At 42.7% G+C, this 11,422-nt stretch overlaps 1 protein-coding gene across 4 annotated transcripts in view; it reads left to right on the plus strand.

The window, feature by feature from the left end:
• Window positions 1-11,422, plus strand: part of tenm2b (teneurin transmembrane protein 2b) — a 170,805-nt gene that overhangs the window by 108,649 nt on the left and 50,734 nt on the right. For 3 of the 4 annotated variants that reach the window (XM_081720200.1, XM_081720201.1, XM_035527054.2), the window contains one exon: window positions 690-914. The exons of the other annotated variant lie outside the window; for it this stretch is intronic. In XM_081720200.1, coding sequence (XP_081576326.1) covers window positions 690-914 — 225 coding nt within the window. The remainder of the gene's footprint in view (window positions 1-689; window positions 915-11,422) is intronic. 4 annotated transcript variants of the gene reach the window in all.

The following is an 11,422-nucleotide window of genomic DNA, read 5'->3' on the forward strand; positions in this document are numbered from 1 at the left end:
TGTAAAATTATGAAGAACACATTTAGCAACGTATGTCCAAACTTTAGACCGGTTCTGTGTCTTAGATGGTCAGACTAAAATGATAAAAGCTTTTTCCCTGTTTCTTTTTCTTTTCTTTTTTTACTATAATAAAGAACTGTACATCGTGATTAATTTGAAAAGCAGCATGGCGCATCAAAGCTGACCTCCTTTCAGCCCAGTCCCTTTAAAGAGCAAGGTTATCTGGAAGAGGGAAAGCTCTTCTTTTCTCTACCTTCAATAACGCATTTTGACGTTAAGCTCCCTGCTCTTCCTTCTAGTTGGCCAGGGTCTCTCCTTAGTCATTGAAGTCTTTCTGTTTGTGCCTCACATTCATTGTGTCACTCGCAGAGTGTAATTGCCATGGAGAGAGGTGAAGGTGGAGGTTCACATATAGTTTTTATTTATTTATTTATTTTTGTTTATTATTATTATTCAGGACTGTTTGAATGCAGCCCTGCATGTCAGCATGATTCTGCATATTTAAATATGGTGCAGCTTGCAGTGAAGGAAATGCTGTCATAATTTCACCATGATATCGCCAAAGTTCATCAAACATCCACTTGTAGCCATCCTCTCCACTAAGTAGCATGCTTTGCTCACATGCGTGTGTGTGTGTGTGTGTGTGTGTGCGCGCGCGTGCATGTGTGTGTGGGTGATTTGCTCCTCAGGTCGTCCCCTTCCTCCCACACCATCGTCCAGCCTACTCACACCCGCTACTCCTACCCCATCTGGCCCCCACAACCCCACCGCCCCCTCCATCAGGGAGTGCCAGATGCCCCTGCTGGACAGCGGCTCCCCCCACGCCATGCTGGAGCCCCCTCCTGACGATGAGTTCTCCCCCAACTCCTACCTGCTCCGTGCCTGCAACCCCTCAGCTCAGCCCCCTGCTGCCGGTAAGGACTGCCTCCACAACCAGCTCCTCTACCCTGCCTCTCTCCACCTCCCACGCTCCTGCCAGGGGCTCTGCGCGTGCATTTCACACAAAGCTTTTGAAGACTCGCTGTTTAAATGTGGTGGCCATTGCCAGGGACCCACTCTGAATATAGTGCATTTGGTTTGATTATCAGCCATTTAATGGGTTAGCAGCTTCAAGAGGAGGAACACTAACATGGATATGGTCGTTTTTATTTACTTAAATGTGCTGAAGGCTAATTGCTAAGAAGATGGCTTCTAGCTGTGTGTGCTGGTGTACAGTATAGTGCGGGGCTGTAACTTATTAACATTTAATTATTTATAGTATTTTCAGGTAACACTGCTCTTTTATGTAACTCGAGACTTTATCTGTTCTGTTTTGAAGCAGTGAAAGTTTGATGATAATAATGATAATAGTTATAATAATAATAATAATAATAATGAAAAGTGAAATGTATCATTCTGGTTTTGGTCAGAAGTCTGAATATTATAGCTAATATATGAAACTGAAACTGTATAACATCAAAGGTCAAGAATGCACTGTTTAAGTTAAATTGCATCATACTGACCCATATTCTGCGTGTGTTTTAGTCTAGTCAGACACAGCGTTCAGTTCATTTGGCATTTTACAGCTCTGTGGGCTAATAATAAACACCGAGGATCACTTAGGGGCTCCTAGCCGACCGCGGCCTGCACGTCAGACGCAAAGTGCTCTCCCTCTTGTGAAAGGTTTCTCTCTTACTGACATAAGTGCTGCGGAGTGCTGATGGCCACAGCGGTCATTGGGCTGTGAATGGCAAGGCGAGCAGAGCTGGCTGCAAGAATCTCTCTCTCTCTCTCTGTGGTGCGGCGTGTGCGGAAGCTCGCTCTGTGGGAGGGAGGTGCAAAGGGGCCCGCTGCCGCACCGAGACGTGCTGGGGGCTCCCACGACTGCTTAGTGGCCCCTGCTGTTGTACTACGCCTCTACCCATAATCCCTGTCAGGAGCTCTATATCGCTTGTTTAAACTTTTTCATTTTTATTTACCGCTTGCTGTTAATTCAGTTCAAACGTATAGTTATACAAAGATATCACTACTGCCTTGACCTCCAAGGATTTGTTTTTCACTTTTCAAGTGAGCCCTTTCGATATATGTAGACCATCTGTTCATGTGTCATCAAATGAAACTCTCTGATAGGCAATTCAGCGTGCTTTAGAGTATGTCGTTTTGTATGTTGGCCATATGAATGGAGCACAAGTAATATGTTATCCATTTCATTACATTCTTCACGAAACTATGCACAACGTCGTGACCTTCATCATTAGATCTGAAGAAAAAAAAAGTCTAAATAATAAAAGGTCTGTATGTTGACTGTATGCTTCTAGGATCATGTTAAACTATTCATATTATTAATTTATGTCTTTAGTGCTGCAGCACAGTGTCAATAAAACAGTCTCAGTCTAGAAATTATGACTGGTCAATAACACACAAGTCACACAAATTATTAATGATCGCAATTAATAATCCATTTATCATTTTCAACATTTATTTTACTTCTTCAAGGTCCAAATTGATAAACTAATAATATAATAGTAACAGAATAATCAGATACTTTTGAAGATATACAGATCACTTCTTCCCAATTGTTGAACTCTTTGGTTTAAACATTTATACTAAAAACCTAAATGTGTGTACATGGGTGATAGGGAATGTGATTATATGATGTAGTGCGATGTTTAATAACAGCAGTAACCCCATGCATGTGGGTTTTCATGTCTGTACCATATCTTACTGCCGGGAGTGTATTATATTGTTTGAAGATGAATGTTACTGATTTTCCACATTTAATTGTATTTTGAAAACAAATATGGTCATTTCAAAATGCAACCAAACAGTGTGTACCATATCTTACTGCCATGACTGTATTGTATTACTTGAAGTCAAAAGTTACTTATTTACCACATTTGAATGTATTTTGAAAACAAATATGGTCATTTCAAAATGCAGCCAAACTGGTGCAGTTGCCCGACTTACATTTTATTGACTTTATTCCAGTCTGATCCGATAATCAATAATATATAATTACATATTTAAGGCACAGCCTTAATCATACACAGAGGAAGAGGTTGATATCCTCATCTTCCTGTCATATGAGCTCCATTTCATATAATTAGTTAGTTTTGGTCAGATGTCTGCTGAAAAAAGGTTTTTTTATATATTGTTGAAATAATCAGCAAGTGTACTTTTGATGTTTAAATAATCAGTAAGTGTACAAGATAGACTTGGCACAAATATGGACACATCAGTAGCCATGTGAAATATAAAATGAAAATGTCACTGACACATAATACCAATTCCAATTAGATTAATGAAGACTGTAGCATCTGAAGATGTGAGTTTTACATTTTAATAGCATTTTAATAGCAAACTACCATTCCTGTGCAGTTCTGTATGTGTGCGCACGTGTTTCATATGAACTGATTTGTCAAAAGGACAAATTGCCCCGAACCTGTTCGTGGTGCGCGGGGATGTGGAAGCAGTGGGTTAGCCAGGTCTTTGTTGAGTACTCACTGAGCACTTTGTTGAGCACTGTTCTATGTAGGTTCCTTCATGACTGTAAACTATCTGATCATCTGTAGGCCTTTGAGTTCAGAGAGCCACTATCTACAGACCTATACATTATCTGCTGTGAATGGAAAGGGAGACACCTTACCTGTTCAGACAGTACAAAAAGAGTATTTATGTCTTCCGCTGACATAAGTGAAATCTATTTCCTTCAAAGGTTATATTTATAAGAGCTTGTGCTTCCCATCTGTACCGCCTGTGTTCAGATTGAATTTCTGATTAAATCACATTCATTACACCTATCAAGAAACATGAATCAGACCTTACAATTTCTTTATTTTACCTAAATCTGATTGTAGGAGTAAGTAAATACCTTCCCTCTTTTTTTGCTGGGGTGCCAATGGTTAACAAGGTAAGCTTCTTCATATATCTGAAGTCGAGCAGGGCTTTATTTGAATAGGTCTGGAAGTTCCACATTTTAGCATAACAATTGTGTTTTCTCTCCTGTGGCTTTGCATTCTGGCTGATTGCTTTACAGTATAGAGCAGCAGCATCAATCATTCACAAACTAAGCATGGCAGGAAAAAGCTCAGGTTCAGGCACTGTGGGGCTCACTCACATTCTAATATCTGTAATGCAGTTATTTATTATGTTCTCTCTCTTTCTTTGTGTGTGTGTGTGTGTGTGTGTGTGTGTGTGTGTGTGTGTGTGTTGGGAATACTCACTTTGTTCTGTAAATATATCTATGGCCATCAAACATCACAAGAGGTTTAGAATCGGCACATTTTTCTATTCCAGTGTATTCTTCTTGGCACATAATTGGTCTTATGTGTTTAAAAAAAAAAAAGCAAAGCGAACCTTTAGGAAAGACATTTCACAAAGATCTAACGTTTGATTTTTCAAATAGACCTACCATTATATGTCCCATTTGATTTGCAGATTATGCTGTATTTTGCCATATAATTTTCTCAGTAATAACAGTAACATTTTGGTCAATTTCTTGGTTAATCATAACTATCCATAGACCTTGTGACTTTGAACATGTGAGTGAGCGTTAGTGATTCAGTTCAGTTAGACACCTGTCTGGTTACATTTCCAGTGGTGCTGATGCTAAAAGAATGAATTATTTTGAATTATTTTAGACTCATTCATATAATTTTCTGTAGATAATCAACAGTGTTTCAATACAAATAAGTTTAACTCTTTAGTGAGTTTGTTATTGTTATTGTTGTTGTGATGGTGGTTATTATTAAGTAGTTGTTTATGTAGTTAATTTACTTACAACGAGGCTTAAAAGTAATTATTTCTGCCTAAATAGACAATTAAAAATGTAAGATATTAGCTAAGTTGCTGAATATTTTTTAATTCAAAACATTTTAAATCATAACTTTAGAAGGTAGTGCCCTCTGTTTTCCTCACAATTATAAATAATGCTTTTGTGGATGAAGTGCCATTGTCTCGAACAGCCTGAGTAATTTAGGTTTTCTTAAGGTCATATTGTAATGTGTCAAATAATAATAATTACACAGAAAGAATTTGGGAAATTTTTTACCTCAGGCAACATGGCCTCCATTAGAGCTGTTGAGGTTTTCAAAAATTTTTCTCCTCCCTAAAAATTGCCTTTTTATATCTTAATTCAACCCATCTGGATGAGAGATATTTTAGCAGGCTATTTGAACAATTCTTTCTTGACTGTATTTAATCATTGGTATGTTGTATAATAGCTTTTTATTATAAATCTGCAAAGAAAACCTTTTTTTTCGTACCACATGTAGGCTCCTCTTAAAGTGTTGCTGCTAGTGGACTTTTAATTAAGCAGTGTCCACTTCTCATTCACACGGATCAGGGATGTATTAAACTTAAGGAAAAAGGCCCTGCATTACAGGAACCTGACATATTTTAGATTAATCACATTTTTCGTGTTTGTCCAAGCCTTGGCACATTCCAATTCCTGCCTACCCCTGTGATTTTAGAAACTGTAACCGCTACCACTGTGACTGTACTGTCTGCCATTCCTGATTGTTAATGTTCTTTCATTACGGTAGGAGCTAGGCTGAGAGGATCCCTAAGCATATGTCAAGGATGAGGAATAAGTCCTTGCACACAGACGGTGAATAGGCAAAGGATCATACCTAATTTACCTTTAATCCTGTAAAATTATATATTACGTGTTCGTCTAGCTATGTGAATTTAGGTGACTGTGCAACAATAACCCACCTAATCACCCAGGCAAATTTATTTTCTTTACCCACAGGCTTTTTTAAAAGTGCTGTGAGCAGGTGGGGCATTGACAGTTACAAATTTATATAGATGTTGACCAACAGCCTGTCATCTTGCAAAATTAAAATACCCCCCTTCAAGCTTTTTTATATGTATTAATGGTGCGGAGTTTCTTGACTCTTAAAAAAAACTCAGTTGACTGAAGCTCATCTTCATTTCGCTGTCTTCCTCCCTGGAGTGGAACTGAGACTCAAACATGCCTGAGATCTGTCAGTATTGCTCTGACAGGCATGATGTCGGATTCACAGACCTCGCTGGAGGAGCAGGCTGCTGTCGTGCCCGGCTGTGTTAGCGGCGTGCGCCCGTGCCCTGGCCCATCTAGTCTGCAGGCTTCTCGCATCATGTGTAATTGGCACACACTGATGTCCTCCTCCGTTCCTCCGCCCGTCGTGTGGAGTTAGCAGGAGCGGCGTGACGGCTCCCGCTCCTGGCCTCGGAGGTGTCAGTGGCACAGAGGAGGTGTGCCAGGCTATCAGTGCACCTCCGTGCCCCTCTCTTCTCCCCCTTTTTCTTTAAACCCCCCCCACCCCCTCCTTCTTGGTCTGTGTTCGTGATCTCTCCGAGGCCTTGCGCCGAGAGGTGTGAAGGTGTGCTCTCTTGCGTAGCACCATGCTCGTGGTTTTTGGAAAGAGCGGCACGCTTAGCGTGCTAATACTAACCGTTGCATTATTCATACGTTGTTTCCCTTTCTCCTAGCTATTTCTGGTGTATTTGCACACTGGAAAAAACCCTAACAAGGAAATCACCCGAGGTTTGCATTGTGTCTTGATCGCTTGGTTTTCCTTTGAGTGCTGCAACAGTGGGGGGTATCTCACTAGTGTCACCCAGACATAGGAGTAAATTACATTATACACCCAAATCATGATAGTCATGTAATGAATGTAATTTTCACACATTTGTGGCTGCGTTTAGGATGCATTTGCAGTCTGGAACTCTGGGTTGTGTAAGAGAACCGCTATTACTTTCTAATTAGTCCAGATGAGTGTCCAAGGCCAAAAAAAAAAAAAAAACCCCTGATGTGAGCGGAATAATTAAAATCTCTCTCGCTCACTGTCTCAGTTTCCCTCTTTCGTCTCTCTCATCATCTTCACTCTCTTCCTCATTCTCTTCCTCATCGCTGCTAGAGCACTGTAATCTTTCTAATGAAAAAAAGATCAAAGGAGACAGCACTAAGTAGCAGTCACCAGTGCAGAGCTGTCCTTGGGCCATTCCACATCCTCAGCTCTGTAGTCAAGGCGAAGGGGGAGAGATGCGTACAAGGTGAAACACGACCCAAACCTCATCTCACACACTCTCCACTCTGCCTGCAGACCCATGCAGCTCTTTTGCCCAATCCCCGAGCAGCATGTCAACATGGCGTAGCCCGCCAAATCCAGCTTCAGACAACGATCTCCAGCCCTGAATAATGAATGTCTAAAGCACGCTTCCCCTTGTGTGTCAAAGCATTCGTTTCTCAGCTTGTTTCAGGGAGGAAAAGCACTAAAGCCCACACTTTGAGGGTCTCTCGGGCCTGACTCAGGAAAGCACTGGTTTAAATATTATGAGATCGACCTCTGCGTGGTCGGCAGTCCGCTTTAATGTGTGTGGAGGAAGCTGAGATCAGATGAGCACCTGGCTTACACTGGGCTGTGGAGCACGTACTAGTGCCCACACTCAGTGAAATGCTGAAATATTGTTGGCTGTCATATTTCCTGGCAAACCATGCTGAGAAAAAAAAAAAAAAAAAAAGACAAAAATTTGCTTGGACAATGTGAAGAGAGGATGGACAGATGAAAGAAAGGCAGGGGCCAGCTACATATTTCTCTCTCCCTCTCCCTTTCCTTCTCCCTCCCTCCTTCTCCCGATAAACAGTCTTGAGTCTGTAGCTGAGCAGCTAGCTCTATTACCCTGGCTCTGTCTCCAGGCTCCTGCTGCCACATTTAGATTGTGTCTTTTATCATTCCAAATTGACATTTATGCTTTTACTCGTATTGTTTTTCCAAGGTTCCCACCGCTCATGTCGAGCAATTTATTTTAATCCCTGTCACGGTGGGGCCCTGTAGCCTAGCGGGCCTCGGCGGCGGTAATTTCGCCACCACCATGCACCAGCAGCGGCAGTGTGCGGCCCCGTGACACTGCCCCCCCTCCCCCTCCCCCGCGCTCCCCTCGCTGTCCTGCCCCAGCCTACCAGCACTGATTGCTTTTAGCTTTTTCTTTCCCCTTCTCATCTTTTTTCTCTTTCTCTCTCTCTCTCTCTGTCTCTATCACTCTCTCTGTCTCTCTTGCGCTTTCTCTATCTCTCTCTCTCCTTTCGTTTTCCCTCCCTGACACAGCTCTCTGACAGCTGAGGAGAGTGAGAAGAAAACATAAATTTCAACCCCTAGATTACTACAGACAACAATTTCTTTTTACATCCTGTCCTCTGAAAGTAACCATAGCGGGGTGTTTTTATATTCCTTATTTTTGTCCTCACGCGTGTTTATTAAGCATTTGCGAAAAGGCTGTTTTTCTGTCATCGCCATACACTCTGGTTTGTTGTCTCCGGCGTAATAAGATAGAAGAGGGGGTGGTTTTTTTTGTGTGTGTGTGTGTTTTTTTTTTACATTGATTTGCCTTAAAGGTAAATGCGTGCCTTTGTGGCAGCGCTGGCAGGAGGGGCTGCACGGGTCAGAAGAGGCAGGTTGGGCGAACAGGCCTTTCCCCTGCCAGCACCGCAACTCCCTCCCTGTGTTCCTCGCCGAGCGTTTTGTCTGCAGCCGCCGTTTGCTCGCTGAATCAAAACTCAATTATTCATAAACACTGTTAAATGGTGGGGAACGGAAAGCTCGGGGAGGAAGACACACGGGCGGGTGAAAAGCAAGCGAGGGAGAAAGGCTGGTGCAGATAAATGAACGTCAGTGGCAGAAGACAGAATGGCTTCACAGCTGTTTCATGTTCCAATAAAATGGATATCATAAAGCCCATGATGCAAGCGGAAATGTCAGAATAGGAGCTAGCTTTGACTGAAAGACAGTCTTATTTGAGCACGCAAAGCTCTGGTGTCTTGAAAGACACTGAACCCGGATGCAGATTTGAGCCCCTGTTTGAGGTTTCTGTATAGAGCGTGCTAAAAACTTTCCTTATAAAGTTTCTGAACAGGAACTTGGTTATTTACAGTATATCGAATTCACTTTGGAAGAACATTGGAAAAATCGGGCTCAGCTTGTCTATTTTGGTCTCGGAGCATTTAGATGTGAATGAATAATTATGCTGCTTCTCTTTTTGATTGAACTGTTTTTAGAGATGCATATGAATTTTTTTTGCTTTAACTGGAACAATCGAAAGTATATTCTTTCAGAACAGAATAGGAAAAGTTTCTTGCTCGTCTTATTCTTTATGTCTTGCTCTTTTGTATTCTCTTGGAATGTCGAATGTGTTATTTCCGAAATTACTTTGAGGGGGTTTTTCAGAATTGGTTATATCTGCAAAATTCGCTTTCTTCTATGTAATGGTGACTTTTGTCGTAGATATTCAGCCGACATTCTCCAGTGGTAGTCAGACACAGAGCTGAAAGCTATTTTGGGTCAAAGCAACTCATTCAGACCTTAGCCTGGGCAGGCCTCTCTCTGGGTAATAGCCAGGGCTGTTTTTGACACCTGCTGTCCTTGTTGAAGTAACAAATTGTATTTGAAAAGTGTGCTTGGTTTCTGCTGATTTGGAGCGCTACTGTAGGCCACATGTTGAAAAGTGACTGAATACCAGCTCAGCTTTTATTGGAAGTGGCAGTCCAACATTCCTCTTGTCCAGTCCTGGGCTTGGACAGCCATTTTGCAGACAGTTCTCATGATTAAAGTGGGCCGACTGTTTTGGCTGCTCTGTCAGTTTGACCAGATTAACATTATTTTCTCAAGCCATTTGCTATAACCGTTTAAATTTGAGTAGAAATTTGTCAGTTGTTTGCTTCTAAAATGGTCATTTACTATAAAGCAATAACATACTCTTCATATTATGAAATTTGTCTAATGTCATAAGATGTAAATGTCTAATTTACTAAATGTATTGATCGTTCAGGCTTTTTGAATTAACATTGAAAATGAGGATTGGGTCCCATATCGAAGACAAATATGCCTGTTTTGGTCCATTTTGAAACGTTGTTAGCATGTGTAACTAATATATCTCTTTGTCCCTGGTTCATCATTCGCTTCTCTCACCTCGTGCATGCCGAGAGTTGCATGCATTCGCGTTCAACGCCTCTCCAGTCCAACGGCCCTCCTTTGTGGTCTATGGTGCTCGGTGAACTCGCTGTGTCCACTGCCTAAAGGGAAGCTGCACGAGCAGCACCTGGCCAAACGAGTGCTTCCTCCAGCTGTGTTCTCTCCCTGCCTCCTTCCGCCAGCCTCCTTCCGCCTCCTCCTGAGCGCCACCTCCTTCGCCCAGCAGGAAATACATATTACATGGAGGGGCCCTTTTGTGCCTAAGCTAGGCTCTGTGCGGCACGGCACGGCGTGCTAATAACGGCAGGGTCCTCTAATCTCTGCGTTACTCTGCTGACTTTGGTCCTCTTCACCGACTGAGCGATGCGGCCTTGCAGGGGCACCGGAGACGCCCTATTGTCTCCTCCTGTCATGTCCTGCTTCACGCTGGGGCCCCTGGCGAGCTCTTCTACTGCGTGAAAAGGAAAGAAGAGTCCTGCTGCTCTCTCGCTCTCTCTCTCTCTCTCTCTCTCTCTCTCTCTCTCGCTCGCTCTCTTTCTCTTTCTCTGTCTTTCTCTCTATCTATCCATCTCTCTCTTTATGCACCCAGGCATTTCTATTGAAGGCCACCACCACACAAGCCCATTCACAGCCCCCATCAGTGTCTGTCGCTTCGATTTCGGGCTCCGACAGAAGGTCTGAGGGACAAAAACAAAGGACGACGGTTTCAGATTCAGGCCCGGCCAAGGATATCAGAGCCCATTAAAACGGCAAGTCCCACAATGCGTTAGCACAGGCGGCAGGGGCGCCGCAAGCGGCCCAGGGTCAGCTTTGATGGGCATGTCATTGGGCTATAATCCAGTGTACTCGTAGCTATTGTTAGCCACGCAAGTTCCTCCAGAGTTCCTGTCTCATCCTTAAGCAGCGAGAGCAGGGGGCTTTGTGCCACACTGTGTCAGTTGTGAGGCTGTTTTTGGCCTACTCTGGCACTCTGTGCGAAGGGGGATTACACGGCCCGGGCCTTCAGACCGTAGCCGATCTCCTCTCAGCCCCAATTCCCCTTTCATCTCCCCACAGCCTTCTTTTCACAGGATGGGAGAAGGCTTTGAGTCCATCACGTTCGCCCCTTCTCACAGGGAACATGGCCTTGGATAAAATTTTAAATTTGTTTGACTCAAATTGGGCGGGGGGGGGGCTATGTGTGGAATGATTATAGAATGTGTGAACCATGCTAATGTTATCACAATTATGTTTTCTTAGAGATGCTGCATTGAAGGAAGCAAAGGAACGAGGAACAAAAGTTAAGAATGCATTTAAGGCTTTGTTGTAGCCACTGTGGATAATTTAATGTTAATGGTAGACCATGTGGATTATAGAGGCATCAGTTAAGCCTTGAATAACTGTTAAATGTGGTATTTGCATAGGTATTGTTGGTGTGGAAATATTTTCTTTCCTTTTGTAGCATCTATGGAATATAGAGAGAATATGCAGGTTCCGAATGCATAGCATTGAAT

The sequence above is a fragment of the Electrophorus electricus genome, chromosome 8 (assembly GCF_041902795.1).
Source record: "Electrophorus electricus isolate QZ-2024a chromosome 8, ASM4190279v1, whole genome shotgun sequence".
In the NCBI taxonomy this organism is placed as follows: domain Eukaryota; kingdom Metazoa; phylum Chordata; class Actinopteri; order Gymnotiformes; family Gymnotidae; genus Electrophorus; species Electrophorus electricus.